Source organism: Tetrao urogallus (genome assembly GCF_951394365.1).
Source record: "Tetrao urogallus genome assembly, chromosome: 3".
Taxonomy (NCBI): Eukaryota; Metazoa; Chordata; class Aves; order Galliformes; family Phasianidae; genus Tetrao; species Tetrao urogallus.
The window spans coordinates 61,930,717-61,957,674 of record NC_136815.1 but is presented as its reverse complement, the minus strand read 5'-3'; the positions used below and the strand labels follow the sequence as shown (position 1 = coordinate 61,957,674).

The 26,958-nt window shown below is 35.9% G+C and overlaps 1 protein-coding gene across 1 annotated transcript in view; it reads right to left on the bottom strand.

Annotated features, from left to right (window-relative positions):
• The window catches only part of LPCAT1 (lysophosphatidylcholine acyltransferase 1), a gene marked incomplete at its 3' end in the record, with an annotated part of 51,457 nt that overhangs the window by 18,580 nt on the left and 5,919 nt on the right, over positions 1–26,958 (bottom strand). Inside the window, exons 2-9 of the mRNA XM_079533313.1 lie at positions 25,898–26,040; positions 24,326–24,540; positions 17,561–17,670; positions 16,120–16,180; positions 13,629–13,687; positions 7,772–7,806; positions 5,162–5,216; positions 1,351–1,433 (exon numbers count right to left, since the gene is read on the bottom strand). Of these exons, the coding sequence (XP_079389439.1) occupies positions 1,351–1,433; positions 5,162–5,216; positions 7,772–7,806; positions 13,629–13,687; positions 16,120–16,180; positions 17,561–17,670; positions 24,326–24,540; positions 25,898–26,040 (761 nt within the window). The remainder of the gene's footprint in view (positions 1–1,350; positions 1,434–5,161; positions 5,217–7,771; positions 7,807–13,628; positions 13,688–16,119; positions 16,181–17,560; positions 17,671–24,325; positions 24,541–25,897; positions 26,041–26,958) is intronic.

Below are 26,958 nucleotides of genomic sequence, written 5' to 3'. Positions count from 1 at the left end.
TGCATTTTCCTTCCATATCAACAAAGAACGCACAGCTCTTTCTTCACCTCAAAACAAGCCATAATCGCTATCTTCTGTTCTAACAGTGTCCCTTTTAGACACCACTTCTCACTGTTACCCCAAATGCCTACTCTTCAGAAGCGAGAGGGAAAAACAAGAGGAAGGGAAAAATAACCTCTCTGTATAATCATAGAAGGGAAGACTTTCCATATGCAGTTTGTTGTAAGCTTCCACAGCCTTTCAAAATTTCTCCTTATACCACACAATTTCTATCATCTTCTGATTGGAATAGAGTTCATAATGAAGGCTTTGTAACTGTGTTCTTTACCCAAAGCCTGAAGACATCACTTTATATTGGACCAGCCGATCTTAATATAAACTACAGAAGTCTCTGAGGCTACTGCAACTCAAAGATAGCTTGATTCACACCGATTCTTTTTCTTTTATGAGAAAGGTTCTTTGTATACAACAGATAGGGAATTGTTGCATTATAGTATAGGCTCAGCATCCTTAAAGAAACTCACAAAGTTGTGTTCTGCTTATAAACCAGAGAATTACCAGTTACTGTCTACAAATTGGCTTTTGGTTGGAAACTGTAACTTCTCTCTGAATTTTAACAAGAGATTAAGATTTTACAAGTTCTTTCAAAAGTAGTACAAAACTTCTTAAATCCTTCAAGAGTTATTAATAACCATAAGGGTTCTCTGCAAATACTAAAAAGAACATCTGCTGACTAGTGGAAGATTCACTGCAAGGACACAAAATGAACGTAACATTTTTTGAACTGTTAAATGTGAGGGTAATGAAAAACAGCAGAAGAGAACTAAGGTCAGTGCATTCAATATTAGTTTTATCCTACTCTATAGTTAAGTGTTCTCAGTGTCCTCACATCAATACAATGCAAGCAACTAATTGAACTTGAATGCTAGTGTTCTATTTCTAAAATAGAAGCAGTTTTCCTATGTGTTACTATTTGGCTACAAGGCTAACAATGAGTACATCGAACTATGCTTAACTTCAATTAAAAAAGCCAGAGCTGAAAAAGAAACCTCAATAGCAGAAGATTCAGTTATATTAACTTTCATACAATTCAACTGTACCTTCCACTACAAAGGACTTAAATACCCACGGCAGCAAAATAATAGGCTTGTTATATGAAAGCATGTTAAAAAAATAAAACAAAACAATTACTATAGTTACTGCTATATTTGTGAGTCCCTGCCTTCCCCATACAGGAAAATTAAATAACTGCTACATAGTTTGTATGCACTACTGTGGAATACAAGCTGCTTTGCAAGCAGACATATACACTAACATGATTTAATTTATTACATATTAAAAGATACTTACTCTGCCATTACACATCTGACATTACTGGCATATAACACTGGATTTTTTCTTTCTTCTTCTGAAGGAATATACACAGGAAGAAACTGCATACAGAAAACTGAATTATAACAAGAATGCTTAACATTTTAGATAATCTGTATTACAGCACTGTGATGAAAAATGTGTACAGTTTGTTTCTATTTACACAATCATATTAGTAAAATAACTATAAAAGAGTAAAAAAAGGAACATTAAAATGCTTAGAGATGCATCAAATTCCAGAGATTCATTTCTTTCTTACTTCACAGAACCCAAATAGAGTTTTATCTTCCTTTAATTAAGTGGGAACAGGAAGTTTTAAAAATCATTAGAAAGTATTTGCATTTTCTCATGTTAGCCTCTTACATTCAAATTAATATTCCTTTTCTGTTCAGCTCTTTGCAGATAACCAAGAAACATCTGCTATGTGAACTTTGTTCTGTAGCTTAAATGTTGAGAACCCAAATTCTCAGGATATCAGCTATTTACTGCTCTCATTGCATATTTTGTAATCATATATCACTGTTCAGTGTACAACTCAGAAACATTTTCATCTTCTGTTGTTTTTGAGGTTTTGAAAGTTTCTCCTCCAAACTGGACACTGGATATATTAGTACTCAACTAATAGAAAAACCATAAGTAAATGAAGATGGCCACAGAAAATCAGAGTAAAGCTGCTCAACACCAGTGATGTAAGAGGAAGTTTTCAGAATGCGATGATCTGTGTTAAAAGTAGCTCCAGCATGTGCCTATGAATCTAAGTGTTTATTAATTATGACATAAACTCCAATATCGCTGCCTATCTCACCTACAAAAAACCCTCAGAATATTCCAGTTCCGTGGAGCAATTAGTTTCTCCAGATATGAGGAAAAAGAAGGGATCATTCCAATTCCTCCATACCCTGCATCAAGGCAATGCTTTGGTAGCGCAGTCCTGTGAGAGAATTTGTACTATGAACAAAGTGTTCATAGTTATGTGGAAAGCTTCTGAAATAAAAAACAACTGCAATAAGCATAGCTATATTTGATATACCAATCTATGAGCAGTACACAACTGGAGTTGTGATCCAGGAATTGTGTATCGGTCTTTAAAAAAATAGAAGTACTGGAATAAATATGAATTTTGTCATTTAAGTAAGTCACTCTCAATAACTGACGTTAGTTATGGTCAGCAGTACCCAAAATGCTGCCTTTAGATGCTTATCTGCTTCTTAGACATGTTCAAAGATAAACAAATCCTGAATTTATTTGGGATTTTCCTAGTTTTCTCTGTATGTACCACTGCAAATGAAAACATACGACTTCTATCCTCTAGATTTACTGATACATATATGAGTCTGATGCAGTATGATATACAGAAAGACAAAGCATGTGAAGCTAAGAAAGACAGAAAGACTGCTCCTTTAAATTCTAAGTCCAACTCTGTTCATTTTACTTGGAGTTGTAAATTGCTATTCATCCAAACACATTGTAATTCATCCACAGAACAAGTTTGAATATGAAGCAGTTTCAGAGATGTTCTACATGCCTGTGCCTAGACAAAAACAGCATAAACATTTCGGCATCAGTAACAAAACTAACAGAAGAATTGTCAGCTGCTGCAGACTGGGATGGATATGCGAATGTTGGAGCCAATAGGCCAGGAAAACAAACTAACACAAGCCAAAGTAAACTACATGTGCTGATGATCACATAATTTCTTGAAGAAAAAAAAAAAAAGTATGTGATTGTTGTGGGGTGCAAAATATACCTAGCTTCTTATAAAATCTACGTAGATGTTTGCTTCCAAATAAGCATGCTGGATGTATTTTACATGTAACTTGACATACCACAACATTCATTTCGTACAGAGAAGTGCAGATCAGGAAACCTCAGTACTTGGTTACTTGGCAACAAGGCCTTAGTAGCTATTATTTAATAATAAATGCACTGAAATTGTATTGTCCTGGTGTACACCTCCCTGAATTACTGGAGATTCAGCAGTAATTCTAGTATCAACGTTGGCTTGTATTTGCCAATGTTGATGGAACAAAGTAGGAACAAAAGCCAAATAACTTTGGAGACAAGGAAAAACCATGACTGTGGTCACAGAACAACTCATTGTTCCACCACATTCCTCAATCTGCAGCACTTCCTTTACAAAACCAGATTCAACATGTAGCTCATGAAGTACTCTGCCTCACACTTGCAAACAGCCTTCCAAAAAACTCTGTTCCTTCATCCTCTGCCAGTTCCTACTCTAGTACAGTATATTTTGCTATTAAAGAGCAGAACTTGTCCTTGTGCAAGTTCTATGAGTTACAGAACTCAGGGACTGCTGGCACCTGCTGTCTCAAAAAAAAAAAAAAAAAAAAAAAACAACAAAAAACACAACACCAAGAAAGCTCTGCAGTGTTCACTTGTGTGAAAGGACTCAATTTTCTTGCCTAGGGCAGAAAATCACGTTCCTGAGATAAAATAAAAGCCTGCTGATCAGCTGGCTTGTCCTATATTTTCATTAAGGCAGTAGCTCCCTATTATAACTTACTAAAAGACAAAATATTATTCTTAAGCTACACATCTGAAAGTAGTGTAAGTAATATAAATTTTTACACAGGGTAAGTGATCTTAGCAATGGAATTTCTCAAATACTAAGATTACTTGAAAAATCTGATACAAGTCAAACAGGATAAAAAGTGTTATAGTCAGTCATAATAGGAAAGAGAATCCAGTTGTCACATTATTAAAGGGAGACAGTAGGACCCTGGCAGAGTACCTTAACAACAAGAATATCTTCCCTATGAATATGATCTTATCTGCTATGGATTATCAAAATGCAATAGTGAGTAGTTCTGCTGTTAAAACAGTTTCAGGTGACTATTAACCATTTTGTACATCAGCAGTTCCTATTACCTTAAATGCAATTTGACACTTTTTTTTAATCAAAACAAACCAAAACAAATCACTTTCTTCTTTTTGACATGACAGACCATTATTTTGTAAGATTTTTTTTAAGCTGTTAACAACTAAAAAATTCAATTAAAATGATAATGCAAATAACAAGTCTCTCTAACAGATATAGTGATAACAGACAAAATTTCAATGGTTAAATACAATTAGTAGGATATATTGCATATTACCACAGCAATAGTTCTTCCTACTTATTTACCCTGCCATCAGATCCATCAAAGATGAATACCTTTTAATGGCTTTCACATTTCCACTACAATAGTCTTTGCCCTTGGGACTGGTATTTTCCTCAAAACAACATTACAAATATACATAAACTTAAGTTTTGTATTCCTTGATTTCACATTTGGAACAGGGTAAGAAAGCCTAAGGAAAAAACTATTAGCCAGACATTAAAATAACTTATCTAACCTATAAAAACCACTTACAATGATTTTCTTTTCTCTAAAAGATAGCCCTTAGTTTGTATGCCAGTGTACACATATTTAGGTATCTAACACGCACAGCTGATTCGTTGGCTGGAACAGCAATCAAGCCATTACAAGAGAAAACTGTTATTCACAGAAGACTCTTTAAACATAATCAGAAATATACCAACTCATTTTAAATAAAGGGAAAAAATAGTGGCCTAAGCTGAAGGGAAAACTATATTGCATTAATCAATTTTAGGTTACATTTTCAGATACAGAGGCCATTACAAAAGTGGTATTTTAATTTTTTTTTTTTTTAATACTCTAAACCAACCATGTTAGAAAAGTTTGAATGCAAACTTCTACTGCAGATTGAAGTACAATATGATGCTGAGTAACAAGTCGGTGTTTTTTCTTTTTTCTTTAATACTGACCTCAATTTCCACAGAATTGTGAAACTGACACAAAGTAAGCCACAGAATTTCTAACCTAAAAGGGAAAAAAAGGAAAAGGACAGAGAAAAAGTTTAAACATAGTGAAAGTGTAGTACATTACGCTCCAGAGCCTTCAAATAACATTCTTGCTTCTTTATGTTCAGATATAAAATTAACAGATAAGTTCTTAGAGTATTTCAAGACATTACATTTCGTAAGGTGGAACAAAAGCATTTTATATTGAAATTACATCTTATAAAAAACTTAAAAGCACAGAAACAATGCATTAAGTACCAATCTACACAATAATATAAATTATGTATGCATAATAAAAAAAAGAAAGCTAGGCTTTTTCAGAAAGATGTTGCATTCAGCAGGATTTATTACGATCGTTATATTTTTATCTTCATATTTGTCTGTAATCAAATGATTCCTCAAAAAAAAAAAATTTGTTAATGAAATGCAGTAGATGTGTTTCAATAGCCTAAGACACAAGATACCGCTCTCCAAGGTCGAGTTGATTCCAGTAGGATTCAAATACAGGAAAAGATTTAGTGAACCTAGGTTAAGGAGCAGCATCACTTGGCACATTTTATACAGTATCTGGGTAGCTGACAGTAGTCAATCATTAAGCTAGGAGGACTGATCGAAATCCTCTTTGGCAGACAAAGTGCACTTGATACATTACTAAAAGTACTACTCATTTTGCTATACACTTATTCAAGATTATAACATGTTTTTTGCCTTAGTGTTAGAGTTGTTTAGCCTGGACAAGAAAAGGCTCTTGGGAGACCTCCTTGTGGCCATTCAATATGCCGGGCAGGCTGTCAAGGCTTTCAGCAACCTGATCTAGTGAAAGGCGCCCATGGCAGGGGGTTGGACTAGATGATCTCTAAGGTCCTTTCCAACCTACTTTATCATTCTGTGATTCTAATCTTAAATTATAAACATGAATTTAAAAGTTGATATAAGCTATATCTAACTCAAATTTTCTTTCAGTCTTAAGTTGCGTGCCACTGTCAAACTGCCTTTGTTAACATGGAGGAGGCAAGTTAATCTGCTTTGAATAATATCAAACTACTGAAAACATGATTTTCTAAAATGTACAATTTCCAGGAAACATTTTCAGTTACTTTTATGGATTACATCAACTTTGAATATCCTGCCAATCTTTTGTAAACTGAACTCTCCTGAAAAAAAGCAACGTTTCCAGATTAAGTTTTGGCTAATACTACAACAGAGGACAGCAGACATTTGCTTGAGAAAGTGAAGAACACAGCAGCCTTCACAGTATTTTTTTGCTACGACATCAGAAATACAGTTTAAGTCACTCAAGAGAATTAATCCTAATTAAGTAAAGCTGTAGTTTGAAATTGACTGAATGAACTTGAATAACTTCACAAGCTGCTTTAGATTTTTATTTAAGATTCATTTAATTCAACTTTGTTAGTAGAGTTCAACATTTTACAATGAGGGTACTGTACACGCTACAGTGATTTGAGGCAACACATTTACAAGTTCCTTCCTTCTTTTCTTCCTACATGTTCCTGACTCCTCAGATAAGACACTAAGCTGGAAGGTTATTTATGTTTCTCCGCTCTGATTGAGCTAATTTGCTAGATGGCCCACACTGCAAGTGTGAGGGAAGAGGTAGGAATTGACAAGCAAAGACAAGAAATGTTTGCATGCAGTAAATATGCTGCCATACTTGCCTACTTTAGACACTATTGTGGATTCATTTACTTTCAATGTAAAGATTCAACTGAACATTAAACCTTTGAAGTGATAGATGATTTCCTCAAGGTCTCCAAATCTGTGTGTCTTTAATTAGACTTGGTTTAACCCATTTAAAGGTGCAAAATTGATTGAAAAAAAATACCAAATTGAGTCTTGTCTGGTCCCAATGGCTACCTCATTATTATTAAAGTTGTAGGATCTCATATAAGACATTCAAAACAATAGTTCCAAAGAAGATGGTTAACAGCAAACTACTAATCATAAAATCAAATTCCCCTTAATTTAAGGTTGAAAATTTCTGGTTTTGATTCCAACTTTTTTTTTTTTTTTAAATGAATTCTAATGTGGAAAGAGTGTCTGTCTGTATGTATACACGTTTTTAAAAGATGACAAACTCCTCCCTTGTATATCTTACATTACATTAATTTGCTAAGGAACTTCTAAAATAACATTTTGTTTTAAATAAGTCAAAGTTACAATCAGTCAAGACAACAGAAATGGTATTTCCACATTCTGTAAATGGGATGACTGCCTTCACAGGACTAGACCAATTTCAAATAAAAGCCATACAGAGAATTCAAACTGATCTGCAGACAATAAAATATGCAAAGCAGAACAAAAAAATGAAATAAACCTCCTAAAAATCTATCCTGCAAACTATCAGAAACTTAGCATCAGAAGTCCATCATTTATAACTGGATTCTTCTAACTGAATATTACCATACCTATGGAATATTATATAAAAGACAAAATCCCACACCACAATGCAGCATCCAGCGATTACTACTTGACTATATATTCCTACAAATCACGTCAATAAAGCCAAATTAAGGAAAGCAATAATGATTCAAGCAATAAAATATAACCACTTACGCTCCTGGACCTTGCCATGTCCACGTGATCGTGTCCTAAGAAAAGGAAGCACAGCAGTTAATTATTGCACTTTAAACTTGTGACATTATGGATAGTTTAGCTGATGACATATGACTGAGATTTTCATGGAAAATTCAATATTCTCTTTCTAATAGTTCTTAGTCCCAATAAGAGTAAGCCAGCAATGCCAAGAATCAACTGCTCTTATGAAGCTAGGAAATACTCAGTAACTCAAGTCTTAAACACATAAAAATCTGTATTTATAAAACACCTAAGGATCCAGTGATTCATCAAAAGCTTTTAATATTGGAAAATAAAGTTATGGTAACAAAAGCCAATTTTACTTGAGATGCTTACTCCATATGCTTTTTCCTGACCAATCTAGCTGGATAGGCTGTTCCTTAAGCGTCCCAACATAGTAGCTGGATCTCCCAGCAACAGGTATGAACTCTATGATACTTCCAAAGTGTTTGGGACCTGTACAGATGACTGAAGGAAAGTCTTCTCAACTAAGAAGAATTACTAGGACAAGTAAGACCTTATGTCTTACCTCAAAAGAGCATTTTTCCCACTTTTCTCAGTAAGGGCATGCATCACAGAATGTCAGATATTGGAAGGGACCTCAAAAGATCAGTTAATGCAATTCCCCTGCCAGAGCAGGAACACCTAGATTAGGCACACATTATGGAACACATCCAAGCAGGATTAGAATGTCTCCAGGGAAGGAGAACCCACAACCTCTCTGGGCAGCCTGTTCTAGTTTGTTACCCTCACCATGAAGAAGGTTTTTCCTAGTAGTTATGTGGAACCTCCTATGTTCCAGCTTGAAGCACCCATTGCCCATTGTCCTATCATTGGATGTCAACGCAAAGAGCCTGGCTCCATCTTCTTCACGCTCACCCTTTACATGTTTATAAACAGTAGTGAGGTCACCCCTCAGTCTCCTCCAAGCTAAAGAGACCCAACTCCCTCAATCTTTCCTCTTAAAGGAGATGCTCCACTCCCTTGTCTTTGCGGCTCTGCACTGGACTCTCTCATGCAGTTCTCTGTCCTTCTTGAACTGAGGGGCCCAGAACTGGACACATTGTTCCAGATGCAGTCTCACCAGGGCAGAGTAGAGGAGGAGGAGAACCTCTCTCAACCTACTAACCACACCCCTTCTAATACACCCCAGGATGCCATCGGCCTTCTTGGCCACAAGGGCACAGTGCTGGCTCACAGTCATCCTGATGCCCACTGGGAATATATGTCTGTTTGATCCAAGAACTAAAAGCTACAAGACATCTAAACTCATCAATCTGCTGTCAAGCAAGACCAGAAGCATTTTTAGCTGGCTGAGACAACAAGTTCACAACTCCAAATCCCAAAGCCCTGTGGGAATGTTTTTTGGAATGCAGAACTATAACCACGCTCAAAAGTGAACAAGTACAGGGTGATGTCTAACCTTTGAGTTCCAACCTTTTTGCTACTCAGAAATTACTGCCAACTACCACTGGCATCTAGCTTTTTTACTGCATTAAGAAGGTCTTGAAAGAAATAAAGATTATACTTTCATGGTATAATCCAAAACAAAACATCTAAACAAAAACAAAATATGGGTGTAAAACCCTAACAGGGCAAAGAACAGTGAAAGAAATTAACAAGATGCAAGTAATAAAAGAAAACAGAGAGCTGGAAAGGAGTACTGACAAGTAAGTAGATTACAGTAGAGATCACAGTAATATTAACTAAGATTAAGAAGTATCATATGAAAAAAACTGCAATGCCTGGAGGCATGATTTTCAGGCAAAAGCCTGAAAACGAGTTTCAAGTTATTGTTCCAATTAACTGGGGGAATAAAAAGTACAAGTCACTAAAAGAAAGTTAAGAGGACTCAGGAAATTCAGTTTCACAAAAGAGAAGGAAAAAATATTTTTTATCAACCTAAGAAAAAACATTCTAGTTTAGTTCTGTACTACCACACAAACATATTTTGAAGAGTTTAGGTGATTGTATGTGCCATGATCTTGAAAAAGAAAGTTAAACCCTTTTTAATCACAATTTTAAGCAAAAAAATCCATCTCAAGTGAAAGCAGCATCGAGAAATGCAACAGCCTGGAATAACATCAATATTTCATGAAAGAAAAGACAAATTCTTGGTAGTCCTTTAGTAATTATAAAAATCAAACAAGATATGAAAAAGTGTTCCATCTTCAGCAATTAGCACAAGTGCATGAAAGCAGACTTCTCCATGCAGTGATCTTGTTTAACAGCAAAACTATAGACATAAGAACTCCACAAAATCCTTCTGGCATTTTTGATATTTCTGATATTACTGCAATCAAGCACTTTATGGACTCATTTTTTTCCCCCACAAAGTTTCCATTTGTAAACTCAGACCACTGGAGTGTAGAGGGTTGATGTTCTCTCTCATCAGATACTAGATTTGCCATGTGGAACATCAAACTACACATGCTTAAAAAATCCTTTACTGTGAGTGGTGAGACACTGGAACAGGTTGCCCAGAGATGCCCTCTCCCTGGAAGCAATCAAAGCCAGGATGGGATGGGACTTTGAGCAACCTAGTCTAGAGGGAGGTGTCCCTGACTATAGGCAGGCCGGAACTACATGATCTTAAAGGTCCCTTCCAACCCAAACCATTCTATGATTTTATGATGATTCTAAGTCAGCTCCCTAAATTACAGCAATGCAGAGGAATATAAAACAAGATAAAAACCACAAGCCCCTATGAGTTTGCTCAGGCAAAAGATCACTAGAATTTTTTTCAGAATGGCTGGCCACTGACAAATTCGAAGTCCCATATTTAATCAACAATGTTGTGAGAAATTACCAATGTGAATGCCACAGTAGACAGGCATGCTTTTTCTCACTGACAGTGTTAAGATGAAGCAGGAATAAGAAGTAAATGCTCACTACTGGAAAAGTGAATCATGTTCTTCAGGAAAGAGAACTACTTTACAGGCTCCTGCCTACAATATTTTAATGATAAAAAGAATAAGTCAAAGACTAGAAGTGGTACTTTCCATATCTGGCTTACATATTTTTAATATTTATCACAGCTACCAGTTTATTCTGGTACTCACTCATGCACTACACTGGCACAGTATGCACTTCAACAACACTGAAAGTACATTTTGAAACTTTTCTATTTATATAATTAATCCTTTGAATTAAGTGGAAAAATATCCTTCACATTATTTATATTTGATATAAGAAAATACTGAGAATTATATCAGGCAGCAACTATAAAATTCAGCATTGTAGCAGAATGAGAATGTTAAATTACACCCACACAGCCCTGGTACAGTGATGCTGCAGAGATGATGACAAACCTTACATCAAATAGCACAGTTAACTTCAGAGGAAGCTTGGACATCAAAATATATTTAAAATGGCTCTGATATTTAGAAAAGCAGATAGCCCCCCATAATTACCAGCACACTGACAGAAAATTCAAAAAAAAGAAGAGCTACATTCACAATGAAGGGAATTAGTGTAAAAATGAATTGCAAAAAGACTGCTTTGATAAGGATGAGAATAACACGGTATTTCCTTTACTTAAAATACAGTTAATAGTGTACATGAACTATTAACTAATGGGCTAGGAAAATAGAAGTAAGCTTAAAATTAAGCTTTACTTTTAAGCCTTAATTTCTTTCTGATCTTACATCAAGAGGAGCAACAGACTAAAATACTATTATTCCTAAATAAACAACGGCAAAGAACCAGAGACATCATCTGCTGCAAACAGTCACAAGGCCTTACAAAGATGCTGAAGGGCAACCTTGACAGAAAATAATCTATTTCTAGTTGGCATGAATTCATAATTCTTTTGCTATAAGAGAACTGATTTTCTTTCCCCCCCCTCCACATTTCAGTCTCTTCCAATACTTTGCCTAGTTCTTGAATGCACAGAGTACAAGGAAATAAGCATGTAAGAGTACACAAACCAGCGACATTCACCCACAGCTCTGATCTACAAAAGCCTCCCCAGTCTGTCAGGTGCACTCAATTCCAAGACTGTTCTCATCCCTATTTTGAGAAATCTGAGCTCTGAAGGCAGAACAGAACAGCTAGTTCAAGCTAAAAGCAGCAGAGAAAAACTGCATGCAATGCCTAACTACAGTTCACTGGCTAAGAAAAGATTTTAATGATAAACTCCTTTGTAAACATATAATTACAATATGCAGTTGTCAGACAAGATGACAAAGAAGCCAGAGACAATTAAAATTTGCTAGAAATTCAGCGCTAGCCCACAAAACAAAGTATTCTCTCCCTACTCCATTCTTCTTTCCTGCTACTCAACTCTTAACTGCATCCTAGTCAGAAATCTCATCTTCATATACCATGAAATCATCCTCTTCCTTTCCCTCCTCATTCAAACTTGTTACAACTCTTCTGCAGATCCCAAGCAAATCTGAATTTAAATAGTGACAGTAATTATCTTCTTGCCTCAATTCTCAATGGAAGAGATCTTAGGAGGTTAAATTACCCAGCAAGGCACCAAAAACTCAGCAGTGCTTTACAGTAATTACAAGTAGTAAGAACAAGTAAAGCTGCACACACATACAGGCCACCTCTTTTGGCTATCTATATGAATATTTATAGGTTTAAGACATTTTACAACAACATTAAAAATTAGGAATGAGCTCAGAAAATTCACACTGATCTATTTTATTATAAGAAGTTTACAGTTACAGTTAATAGAGCATTAGGAACATTTAATATTCATTTACAAACACTGCATATTATGTACTACAGACAATAAGGACATTTTAGTACAATAATATATTTTTGAAGATACTTGCTAATTAATGTCTGATAGCCTTGTATGGTTTGATATTTTTATAACCAATATAAAATAGGAGTAAAAAGTATATGAAGTATGATGTAAGGCATATACCTTACATTTGAAATTGATAGAAAATTTTAAAACTATGGAGAAAATCTTTTTCCTGGAAATAATTATGTAATGAAATGTCATGGACAGCTTGCTACAATGCCCTTTACCCCACCTGAGCATAATAGGCTACTGTATTTGTCACAGCACCCTAACAAAGTTCACTTGGAAGCATCACCTAATTAACTAAGCTATGAAGAACGATCTGATTCTTGCAGTAGGACAAGAAAGTATCTACAACAAGAATGGTGAACTGAAAAAAAAAGAATCCTTCTTGATCTTGAAGGTAGATCACAAGAGCTTTATCTTTCTTTGCCCTTACTTCACAAACATTTGTAACAACTGTTAAATTTAGATGTTGTAATTAACACTTCACATTTTACCTTAACCTGATTTTATACTGAAAGGCTATTTCAAACACTCTAGCATCTAGCACTCTTCAACTAAATGCAAAGTAAATGTGAAGCACAGACAAGGAGCCACCTTATAAAAATGCCCCAAACACTTTATAAAAAGATCCCTAACTTATTTTTTCTATTATCATTTAGCTAGTTGTATTAATTTGTATCTAACATCTCCACAGGCAGAAGGTGTAGAAACATCTTCCAGCAATCAATGAAGAAAACACTCTAGCATACAGAGCAAGAACAGAAAACACAACAAAGATGCTAGACAAAAAATGATTTACGTCTTGTCAAATATAGAATACTTTTTGCAACATCCTAAATAACATTTAAAGCACTCATTTAATGGAGCAACCTAATTAAAGAAAAAGCATGTAAATTTTCAGTTATTTACACTGCTAGAGGCCTACAGAATGTATACTTAGCAAATAGGCATCCATAAATATTTTCCAAATTAATAAACCTAATTGTCTGACCTAAAAAGTTACAGAAGTATCTGTGAATTCAGAAGAAAAAGCACTAGATTTCCAGTTACACTGCAAGCTGAACTTACCAGTTTGTTTGGGTAACGTAAAACCACTGGCTGTACAGGAACTCCAGGAATAAATGCTCCTAGAAGGTACATATGACACACAATTAATTTATAGCAGATTGAGGTACAGTAGACTTTTTTGCAGTAAAGAAAGGATTACATGATTAATGGTCAGATAGATATGCATAGGAATTAGCTGATAGAGAAAAAATAAGGTAAAGTAGGCTCAAAGTAATTTTTAAAAAGCACTGCAGAGTGATATCCATGTTTTCAAAAGATAGTAGTTAAAAATGTTTGCTTGTATTTTCCATATTATCCTCCATTTACATAAATTGTCATGCCACAATTCAAAGCGTGGTACCAAACTTGATAAATGAAATAAATATGGGTACAGAAGAAATAGTTAAGTCAGAACAATTCCCATGATCAACAGCATCTTCTGGTGAAGAATCTGAGCTTTCTAATGTAAAAAGCTATCTACACTTAGCTGAGCAACACCCATTTAAAGCAAGTGCATCATTTACGAAATAACAGGATAAGTTTATTTTTTCCTCACCTTAGCTCACCTCAGAGAGGCCTGTTTGTTTATTGTACAATGTAACAGAATATACTGAATTAGAGCTACTGTACGGAAGTGCCGCTTCATGTTAACAATATGGTTCTTTTTCTTGTGAAAACAGTTTGATTTTAAGAGATATCTCTAGTTCTGGTCTAGTATTACACGTGGAGGTTGGTAGCCCTGCCTGTGGCAGGGGAATGGACATTCACGATCCTTGAGGCCCCCTCCAACCCAGGCCATTCCATAATTCAAATAATGTCTTGCATGCAATGTACTAAATGCTGTCTAATATTCCAATTAAAATTGAGAACAGAATGATGTTCTGTACTGTACTGATTGCGTACTGTATGCTTCACATTTCATTTATTTTTCACATTTTATTTATTTTATTTTAAAATGGATAATTACATGGGTATAAAAAAAAATTGTTAATGGACTATAAACATCTTTAATGAAGGCTACTTTTGAATGGTATCCTGCAAAGATACAGTACTTGGCCCACTTATTCTTCCTATTCCCTCTGTCTCCAAGAAACACAGCTTAAGCAACTTTAGAAAGAACCAGAAAATGACAAAATCTAAGAGGTATGTGACAACACTACCATTTATACAAAGTTAGATAGCTTTCCCTCTAAAACTAGCTTGCATAAACACAAACAAAACTGTATAATTAGTATAATGAATGTAGGGCATGAGAGCAGAACAGGTAGGCACCCTCAAGCAGTTATTCAAATGGAGACCTGAAGTTACTTGATATAACTGAGATGTCTTGAGAAAAGATTTGGTGGAGGATGGAAGTCGCAGCAGGAAAAGTGAAACAGTCAAGAGGCAGACAGAGCAGCATGTACCAGACCAGAGAAGAAGACAGTGGATTTGAGGCAAAAAGTATATGATACCCGGTGGCTGGAATGTCTATGGAACAGAAGGGAAGGGAATCGAGGCTTTAATGAAGAATTTAGATAGACTTTCAAAGCATGGTTGGGATTTAGAGAAGAGGAAAAGATTGAGAGGAGTGGAAGAAAGAGCAAAAGAAGTAGAAGTGGACGTTCTTCTAACCATCACTCATTCATCTAAAAGGTAAAAGTTAAGAGGGGATAAGGAAAAGTTTTGTAAAAGTTTTGTTAGGATATAATAATGAGTTTCCTTCAGCCAAATTAATCAGAGCACAGAATCACAATGCTGATTCATTATACTCCAATACAGATATCCAAGTTGCAAGCAACAAAAAATAAGACACAATAAGAAGGGAATACAATGAATTAGGCAGAAAACTAGGAAGAGGCAAACACATTTCACAGCTGATTTGCTCACTGCAGCCTATTCACTTTTATCTTCCTACTTACACCACAAAGGCAAGTTTCTAACAAACACTGGTAGATCATTGCAATGTTAATAATCCTATTATAACTGCAGTTCACACCTCTGGTAGTGGTCATTGTTATGTATTTGTAAGATAACAGGGTTCTACTAATTGTAAACTGCCTAGAATGCACATATTTAATACAAAATCTTGCATTAAAAAGGCAGTCTCTGCAACAGTGCTATACTGGTAAGATTCTTGGGCTGTCTTCACCAGAACACAACTCAACAACAAACACTACACAGAACCAAATGCCACAGCAGTCTGAAATGGATACCAGCTGATACCACTATGTTCTATCTAAATGCAGCAAGACTCAAGGGGCATAAATTCAAACACAAACACTAAGTAAGAAACCTCCAGCTCTCAGGAATCACAGAAGGCAAGAAAAAAATCTGAATTATCCAAATAAATGTTTTGCATAACAGCAAAAGCATAATTCTTCCACAGTATCTGGAAATTTCTGCCCACCCTATTACAAGATTTATGACTCAATTTCTGCAACAGCAAACAAATTACAATGCAAGTGGCATTTCAGAAACTGAAGATACAAGAACATTCTGTAGAGAACAGAGAAATGAGCATCATACCTACCAGGCTTGAATGTAATTAGACAGGATCGGTTTGTGCATGTGCCCTCTGGGAATATCATTATCTTGAAGTAAAAGAAAAAAGTTGACTTAAGAAATATTTGAATGTGGATTCATTTATAAACACATCTTTTTGAAAGACATGTTAACTGATTACAATAGAGAAGTTTGCCTTCATTCAAAGTTTTGCCTTTGATTCTATCAGAACATTAACAGGGACTAGGAAAACTTGTGCATTAGACAGAATTTTCATAAACGTTTTTTGTGTTTGTAAAGTATACTGTGTCCCACAACAAAACAAAATTCCTGCACCCAGTCTTCTTACAGGCTAGGAAAAGGAAGGTTGGTGTCTATTTAATACATTTATTATTTGGCTTGTATACAGATATCGGAATGATAGAGGCTTAAAATATCTGAACAGAATTCTAACAAGAAGAAAAATGTTCAAGTTAAAACAAATTCAGAGGAAGATATTAAATTGTGAAAAAAAATGAAACTTATTTTAAAAAAAATACCTTGGCAAAAAGCCATGAACTGCTGAAACTCTGCTGAGACACTTAAAGGAAATAAATACACATCATAAAGGGACAAACCACTGGACGGGAACTATCATTAATGGTTTTACTGCCTACACTTGTACTAGTTTTATAGATGGTCTAGAAATCACTTCAGCTTTGCAGTTCAGTTTCTTCATATTTTAAATATATTGGTGAAAGTGATGCAGTAACAGCTATGCATCACCTTTCTGTCATTGTTTATGTCTTTATTGTCCAATATGTGTACCTAACCATTGTGGAAGTAACCACGCCATTAAAGAAAGCTATCTTGCTATCTTAATCTAAAAAATTCACAAGAAGAATGCTTCACATTTTCAAAGTAATCACATGCTTCTATAAACTGTAGACCTTAGGTAGTTATGCCTTCTTCCTCATTACTGTCTTCCAAAGCATGTTACAAGCAGTCACGTTCATGATGAATAAAAAAAACCAGACAATTTTAGAAGCGTTCTCACTACGTGGCCCAACAGAGGCATTTTCTAGCTATTGGAACATTTGAAATGCTTGGACTATCTTGGCCAATATTCTATCTCCAATAATGACAATATGCTATGTCACAATATGAAAAGCAACAACACATGATACTCCCCAGCTATTTTACCAAGCATATGATTATTTTTTCTTCATAGGACTTCCAAAACCTGACATGGATTGTCCACTTGGCAGCACCTGATAAAACTCTCTTCCCAGGAACTTACCCAGACTCCCTTTGAAAAATACTACAATGAAAAGTTACTGTAACAACTTTCTAATCTATACAGAACAACTATCTTTGATATTCCACAGAAGGGGGAAGTCCACCCCCAAGAAAACACCTAAAGCATCCTGCATATCCAAAAGCATGACAATGTCAAATGTCACCTGACACACAGCAGTACTGTACAGTACCTGAGGCCATTTACCAGACTGAGCACGTCTCTTTATCTCTTCAACAGTTTTCCTGCGAGAATCCTGGTCTGACCGAGATACAAACACTGGTCGGATATATTTGATTAGAGCTAAAAAGAAAGAAAAACAAAAACAAGCATAATAGCTTTTTTTTTTTTCCCCCAACTTCCTTCGAAAAAGATTCACACACACACACCAACAGTCCTCTAGAGAATTTCTGACACAAGAATATAACTACTTTATTATATATATATATATATATGTATGTATATATATATATATATATGTATGTATGTATATATATATATATATATATGTATATATATATATATATATATATATATATATATAACAAACTTCAATTCTCAGCTGAAATAGTAGAGTTATATTTAATTATTTTCATGAATTCCTATGAGGAAAACCTTTTTCACAATTTTGGCACTTGACTTGTTTAACCTTCACTAGATGGACACACATCACAATTTAAAAGTTTTGTACATATCACAGCTCTCTGTAGCAAAGCAGATTGACTACAGCTAGTTTCTTCCTCCTGCAAAACCTATCCCTCCCCTCTCCCTGCAAAGCAGCAGGAGCCTGCCGGTGCAACTGTTACCAGAAACAAATCTTGTGGCCTGAAATGCTACTTTCTTTAGAGTTTTTGTTTCCTATGACAGCTCAACTTCAATTGCAGGTACTCCATCAAATACACCGCATATATGGTTTATGTGATCTTTCCCGGGGGAATCAGTGCAAAAGAAAAAAAAACATGCTTATGTTCTGAGCTGTCACCTGTTTGCCTGTTCCTTAGATTAATCAGATCTCAGGCATTTCTTTTCTGGCTTACTGGTTATATACAGGAAAATTTTTATACACAGGAACTGAGAGTGAACAAGAGTCAGAAACCAATCCATGCACGTTTATCACAAGGATACTGAAACCTCCTAAAAGAAAAAGAACAAAAACCCAGTATTTACAACTTCCGCAATATCAAAGAGTGCTACAGGTAAAGCATCTGCAAATATACTCTACTATCTCATGCTTTAAGCTCAGCAGACTGTATTTATATGCATTTTTTATCATGTTCATATCTTGTAGCCTTACTCAAAGGTTTAAGTTACTATATCATTAGCTAATCTGTTTGCCTAAAACAAGTATAAAAGACAGTTTGCATATTTACAACTGCTCTGAGATGAATTCACTGGCACTAGCTGTATAATCTTCTTTTGGCAAGGATAAACTTGCTGCATTAATGGATCAGCCAGTGCTTAATGTGTGAGGGGGAAAAAAAAAAAAAGAAAAACAAGTGTGAAGAATGACACTTGTGCACTCAGCAGAAGCTTCTAGTTCTGTTGGCACCTCGCTGGCAGTTGCACCAGCATTCGCCAAAATTGTTCCATGCTTCTGCGAAACCAACCCATCACACCTCACAGGAAAATGCCAGACATCTGACCACCTGCTGGAATAATTACCTTTATCCCACAAGTTGCTGAAGCCTAGAAGACAGCTAATCAGAGAGAAGTTGCCACACAACACTCTAGTACTTTTTTCTACATGCTTGTTCTTGGGCAGCATCCACAGTATTAGCTAGAGGAGCATCAAAGGTCATCATGGGCCAGCTGGGGCTACTGTTCTGAGAAGGTTAAAAAAACAAACCCCAGCACACTCACACAGAAAAAAACCACAAAGGAAAAAGAAGGAACAAACAAAGAAATGGAAGTAAAACCACACTTAAATAGTTTCACAACTCTGCTTTGTTTCTAATTGATGCTAGTCCTGAGTTTCCCTTATTGTTGCAATATAAAACAAACCTACAGCAACTAAAACAAACAAACCCTCACCATCCTCAGCCTTCCCCCAGCATTTCTTTTGCATGAGGCCCAAATAATGGAATTCAGGCTATGGAATGAACAAGAAACTTCAGAGCTCCATGGCTCTTTTAAAAGACAAATTGTTATAACAGGGCTTTTTTTTTTTTTTTTTTTTTTTTTTTTTTTGTAATAATAGAAGAAATTAAGTAAGCAGATTTTACTTAGGGAACTATTATAAAGATAATCAGAACACAGATTGGCCTTTATGAAATGAATAAGCTTAGCAATACATTCAAAATACTCCTTGGAGCTCATTTGTGTCCTCCAGGCAGGCTACAGTGCCAACACAGGATGCTGGCATTCAAGCTGGTGACCTTAACACTATTATAAGCTGCAGATTTATAACACATAAAAGGACTGTTCTGATGAATCTCTGCAGTATTTAAGTGTGAGATTCTCACTGAAGAGCTACAGCTGTACCATGGTGCTCTTAAAAGTATTGTGGATGAGGAAAAAGAACAACTGGAGTGGGGTTGCAGAATTTTTCACAGAAATAATGGGGAAGTAATTTGGTATCTTTTAAGTTCAAAGATAAAAACGTATAAATACTTCCCATAGAATTACTTATCCCTTAGACATGATGCTCAATAAAGGACTATAAAGTACCTTCAAAAGGTGAACCTAAACCAAAATTCTTAAGTCTACAAGATGTGGAAAAAAACTGATAGTTATTATAACATTGTATGATTTTTCCCTTCCTCTACAGCTCTTCTGTATTCTGCCAAGTATAAATTACCTCCTTTTCCTTTACAAATTTCTGTTGACCAACATATTCTTCTGTTCATTTCACAGGTACCAAATTCCTGTATTCCTGATGAAGTTACAAATGTGAAGCAGCTGTTTAAAGCTTATATTAGCTTATCAATTTAGTTTAGTTTTTACAAGTTGAAATCATTGAAGAATACTGAATTACAAAAGTTGTCCAACAAGCAAATTGTGCCAAACTGTGTTTGCTGATAAATCCCCTTCACTTCCCTTTGAAGTATTTTGCACACTAGCAATGAACACTTCAAGCTATCATCCAAAGCAATCATCCAAAATTCACAGAAAGATCTTGTTCTGACTTGAAGAGAGGTCCAATATATCAAACAGTAAAATATAAGGACCTGTGCTAATGAATGAATGGATTCAACTTCCTCAGCCAACATCAGATGCCACAGATTCACGGATGTTTTCTTCCTTGGGCTACACAGCTTACACAGTACTGGTGTACTGAACTTTCCATTCCAACCTATCAAAATGCTAAAAAGCCAAACTTCAGTATGACAGCGATGAGCACAGACTATCTGGGCATTTTCAACTTACTACATGCTGATTTTCTTCCTTTTTTTTTTTTTTTTAAATTGAAAATTAAAATCACTAAAATCTAAAGTATGTTTCATAGAATGGCTTGGAAGGGCACTTTCAAGACCATCCTGTCCAATCCTCTGCCACAGGCAGGAACATTTTTCCACAGCATGGAGACATAGAGTCACCCAAAGCCCCATCCAATCCAATTCAGAACACTTCCAATGATGGGGCAACCACAACTTCTCTAAGCATCCAGTTCCAGTACACCATCATTAAAATGTTCTTTCCTATATCCAATCCAAATCTACCCTCTTTCAATCTGAAATAATTACTCCCTGTCCTGCCACTACAGGTCACGGTAAATAGCATTTCTCCATCTTTCTTATAAGCCTCCTTTAAAGCACTGAAAGGCCACAATGAGATCTCCTCAAAGCCTTTTCTTCTCCAGGCTGAATTACCCCAAATCTCTCTGCCTTTTTTCAGATGATTGCTTTCCCAGGCCCCTGATAATTTTCATGGCCTTTCTCTGCACCCGCTCTAATAGGTCAGTATCTTTCTTGTACTTGTGGATGCCAGAGCTGGATAGAAGACTTCAGGTGGGGACTCTGGACAAGCAGATCCTCTCTAGAGAGCTTAACTCACTGCACATGTATCAAGTGGGTGATTTTCTTTGCTTGTACTAATCACTAACTGAAGAATTCTTCATAACTCTGTTAGAGCAAGAAAAGATTTTGTTTGTTTTCTTTTCCTAAAAAGAAAAAAGTTGTCTGAAGAAGTCATGAGTTAAGTCTGATTCTTAAGCTGTGTTACATGGCTCAGGAGAACTGCCGTCAAGTTAGAAAGCAATAAAACTGTCATACACAAACACCTGTTGAATACTTTCAATCCCATTAAAAAAAAAAAAGCTTTTAATCATCTGGACTAAAATTATCAGTGGATCAAAAGATTAACATTCTATGACTGGCGAAGAAAGGGTAGAATATAGGCAGCTTGCCCATTCAAGTACTTCTGGAAACTATCCTAGTAACCCATTAGCATTCCGATCTTTCCTTGCCTGCTACACCACCTGATCCTTCTAGTAAACAACGTATAATGTCCTGATAACAGTGTCATTACATTATCTACTACATATATTCAGCAGACATCCATACATGTTTCAATGCAGATCATGCCTTCACCCAAAGTCCTTACTCACTGAGATTACCTTACGTTTCCTCTGCTGCTTCATTTGTCATGTTCTGAGAAGTCAGCTCATAATTAAATGGATGCTCTTTATTCAAAACTTCTCAGAAAATTCCAAGTGACTGTTAACAATCCTCAATTAAGAGACAGCAAGGTTAGCACTATCAGTGGCTGACTCCACAACTCCACTGGAGCTGGTTTAGGAAGTTCACAAGATCTATAGAACTGAAGAACATAAAAACCGATTCTTCTCTAAGAAATTCAAGGTGTGTCCGAAGAGTTGACAGTTTACTGAGAAATATAGAAAAAATGGCCACATTTTCAGAGTGTAAGAGGCCCAGCAGTATGGGTTGCTTTTTTTCTAACTTAATTTTGTAGAGAAGTATAAATAACATTAGAATTAAATACAAGATCGAAGAAGGAAAGGATGCTCAGTAGCATCTGCTCCACAGAAAACATCTTTCAAGCAATTTATATATAATACGTATATAAAAAACAACCACCTCACTCTGCTAAGAAATTTTCACTAAAATTTAAATCAAATATTCGTGAGTCCTTACCGCTTTCTTAAGGTCCATTTCCTTTAACACCATAAACTATTGTAATTAATATTGCTCATAAAAAAGGTTTTAGTTTTTGTTTTGTTTTTAAAAGGAAAGGGTTTTTTGAACTCTGAATCCCAGTTACGACTTCTGCCATGCCTAGTTTCCATGGCATTTTTCTAAACACTTCATAATGGATTACATGAATTTTGTGGCTGCACAATGTAAAATAAATGCAGCTATTTAGGAAAACAATACTAATATATTTAATATAAATATGTGCTATATATACCAGTAACATTCCATCAACTCTCTATATAAAGCTTTCTTGTTTTGTTTTTTTTTTTTGTTCTTTTGCAACTGTTTTTGCTCACACATGAAAAAAAATCAAGTGAATAGTTTTAAGATTTGATTGCAGTAAGTCTTACACTTTTAACTGAAGCTTTACCTTAAAATGAGATATACAAGAAACAGTTGGAACTTCTCAGTGTGCATTATTTGTGCTAAATCCAAAGCAACTGCAATCTCTGTATCCCTCTAGCTGTTCCTCAGACTTTTTCACTAGTCTTCTCTGAATCTAATGCCAAGCAGCAATTATGGCATTCTGCTGAATATCATTCTTCCACTTCATCATATGTCAGTATCAGAACATGACCTGCAGTTACATCATTTAAGTTCTCCAAAGAGTCCAGTTAAAAGCAAAGTAGAGCTCCATATGGACCAATTTATTTTGCTGAGCAGGCAATTATTAAACAGTCAACTGAAGCATCTGAGAAAAAAAGATAAACCTATCCTTGCTCCTAAAGCCCAGTTCACTCTGGACACCTGTATACTGTACAGCAGTGACAACATACCATCTCACAACAAGATTTTCTTTCAATACTGGACACTGGAGTTAATTTTTTTTTTTTTTTTTATTTCACACTATGCTTGTTTGTATATATTTATTTTCAAAAACACAGGCCTACATTATTTTTGTTCAAAGTTTCTTTTAACTTTCACACAGATCTTTCACTACCCTCTCGTTAGTAGAATACTCCAGGAAATTGAGGTACAGCTACCATTCTGGCCTGTTTTACTTGATGCAGAGGCACATTGCCAAGAAGCTCCCTATATGAAGCTTCCAGATGTAACCACTCAGAAATATGACTGACAGATGCTGATTTAAAACACATTCTTAAAACCACACTGTCCAATGACATTTGAGGATGTCAACACAAACAGCCCGATTCCACTTAGTTGCAACAGAACTTTTGTTTATGCATTTGTGTTCACACATCTCTAGTCAAAGGCCAAATTAAAATTTTCTCCCCCTTTTAGATTATCCTTAAAATCTACACAGTGAGACACAGCAACATTTTCTAAACTTTGCTGGTCCCTAAACATAGTAGGATGAATTTCTTTAAGGTGCTTCCACACAATTCAGTCAGAAGCACAATTCTAAGAGCTCTCCAAATATCCTTGGCACAATTGCATCAGTACATAAAAATCACAAATCTATCTCAAAATACCATGAACATCTACACTGATTGTTTAAACACTACTGACTTGGTTATCTGCAACAATCTGCTTTACTGCTCTTTTACAAACTGCCTGAAACAAGCTTACTCATGCATGAGAGATGAGCAGCGCACCTTCCAGGCGGACTCCACTCCTGAAACATTCCTGGGATTGCGCTCCAAACTAAAGAAAAAAAAACAGCTTTGGTAGACTTTCTCTGTGGGCCGCCCTTTGCCCCATCTTAATTTGCTTTTCCATTAGTTGTGTTGAAAAAATATTGCAGTTTTTTTCTTTGTGTGTCAGGCCTTCTCATGCCAAACTAGTGAAGCTACTGAATAATTATTTTTTCTTTAAAAATTAAAAACGACTGTCTACCAACTTACTTCCCCAGACAGGAATATCTTTGCTTTCTGCTTTCATCACAATGGAGGCAAAGGTCATAGTTACTGGAATGGCATCAAAGTAAGAAGAATGGGGAGCCACAGTTAATATTGCTGCTTCTGCCGGCAACGCTCGTCTGCCTTTTACATTTATCCAGTGGAATCCACCAGCAAGCCACATCATTCTCATGATGGCTTTCAGCAAAACGTCCACCACCCTGAAAAGAGTTCAAATAACAGTTACACTTCTACAGGGATACTCTAAAATGATGAAAAAACATTATATAAGAACTATTAGCATGACAAAATACAGACACAGCTTACATACTAACACTGTGATTTTCTTTCTGTGTAAGCTTAATAGCACTTTCAAGGTAAGCTACCGCTCCATTTCATTTCATTCCTGAATATTAATATTTTCAAATCATAATAATGTTCACATTTATTTTTTCATTAAATTAATTTTTATTTGGGCTGAGCCTGTTGAATTGCTTATATACAATATCTAATAATGCTTTCCAGTAATACCAAAAAGTCCCTATAAACTGATCCCACACACACAGAAAAATACTATTAAAACACTGCTTAGAATGCATCAACCCTCATTCCTGGATTCAAGTTTACCCAAAAGCCACTGCAGCAGCAAAGGGCAGAGATTCTTAAACAGGGGGATGCAGACAGAATGTACCTGGGAGCTCTGAAAATATTTCACTTTCTTCCCTCTATCTCTTAAAGTGTATTCTTCACTGCTAGACAGTCATGAAAAGAGAAGCATTCACTTTGAACAACAGGATGCAAAGCCTAACCTCCACAGATTGTTATCCTCACGTGGATATAGGTTGAAAATAACTGTATGCAAGACTGAAGGCAATCCATTATTCCTTCAGTCATATGCTGAATTCACTCCAAATTAAATGTAAAGTGACATGCCTCTGCAGTTCTCAGCCTCCTTACCTCCTGTGATGCAAAATGCAATCAACTTCCCTCACTCTAGTGCCAGCTCATACATTTAGTGTTTTTTTTTTGTTTTGTTTTTTTTACAGAAGAAGTGGTACACCACTCCTCCCTTGCTTCTTAAGCTGCAGTTTTCATGGATGGGTGAACACCACCTTACATTGTACCTTAATTAGCATTCCAATATCAACACAAGCACAGTCTTATTAATGAGCACCAAAGCATGGGGCAAGCCCTCAGAGAATCAACAGAAGTTCTGTCAATTCGTTACAGAGAAGGAAACAATGGAGTGAAACAGTTTAAAATAACAGAATATGAAACCTGGGCACATTTCATAGTGTCAATCTTCTTAACATTATGGAAGTAATTGAAACTGAAGGATACCACAACGAAGCTTCATTCTACATCCTCTATAATAGTAAGAGGCAAACAATTAGCTATTTTCCTCCTGTAATTCTTGAGCCATTTGGTAAATCAAACATTTTCGGGGTATTCTGTTAGGTATTTTTTGTCTCCTAACTTAAGAAAATATGTAAATACTGTTTGTATTTTTATTTTGAAAAGGAAAGCAGGTCCGTGGTACCTGCACTACATCAGTATTGTGCTACATCAGTTACTCACTTTCGCCACCAGGAGAGGGGCTTTTCAAGCTCTTGCTCATCACATCCCATTGAAGCAATGAATGCAAAAGGCCAGGCCAGCAACATCATAAAAGCAGCAAAGAAGAGTCGGATAGGAAATAGAGTCAAGGTCATGAAGGCAATCTGGAAAAAAACAGAACAAATGAGTTAATCTAACACAATTTTAGACGGCAAGAAACAGTAATTCCTATAAACTGCATTTTTAAATAGCAAATACCTAGCATTGAAAAACAGCAGAACGTGCTTCAAACCCAATCAAACAATTGTAATGTATATGTGCAACGATTTTGTATTTGCAGATCTGAATTAGTTGAAACACAGTCACTGTCTTAAAAAACTACCAGTCAGCTTTCTGCACTTCTTCAGAGCCAATGTTTGTTAGCTACTACATCCGCATCTTTTTTCTTCTCTGCAGCATCATATAAAGTAAATATTTAGCATGGGTGCATTGTAAATCTGACTGAATTGTTGTGGAGTCAGCCCATCAGAGCAGTGATGTGCACTTCTTCAGCAAGGTGCACTCACATGGCAATACAATCCAACCTGGAAAGCTTTTCCAGGATGGGGCAGATATCAGCTCCTCTGTAGGATATTCTTGTAACCAGAAACCGTGGGGAATGCTGTACAGAAACGCCCCTAGATAAACATCCAAATACACATGCAAATGTCTGCTCCAGATCAGTGTTAATAGGCATAAACCCCAGAGAAAGCAGAGATTTTGAACAAGTTGTCTTCTTCCAGAAGCCACAATGAACCCAGTTGCTTCTACACCTCCTCTCACCACTCCAGTTATCAGAGAGTCCAATCCCAACCATCTAGTCCTCTGCCTTCAACTTCAGTGCAAAAGATATTGTGTTGGAACTTCTCCCATATTCTTTTGTAGAATTCTCCCAAATGTAGGGCCTGGCCTTTCTTAAGCTGTCTGGAACCACCTTACAGAAAGCACAGCTCAACAACCATTTGCATAATGATCGACCTGTTAGAAGAAACAGTTGCAGGTGCCAAAAATCCCATCCTTCTCAAAGGACAGAATAAAAGCAA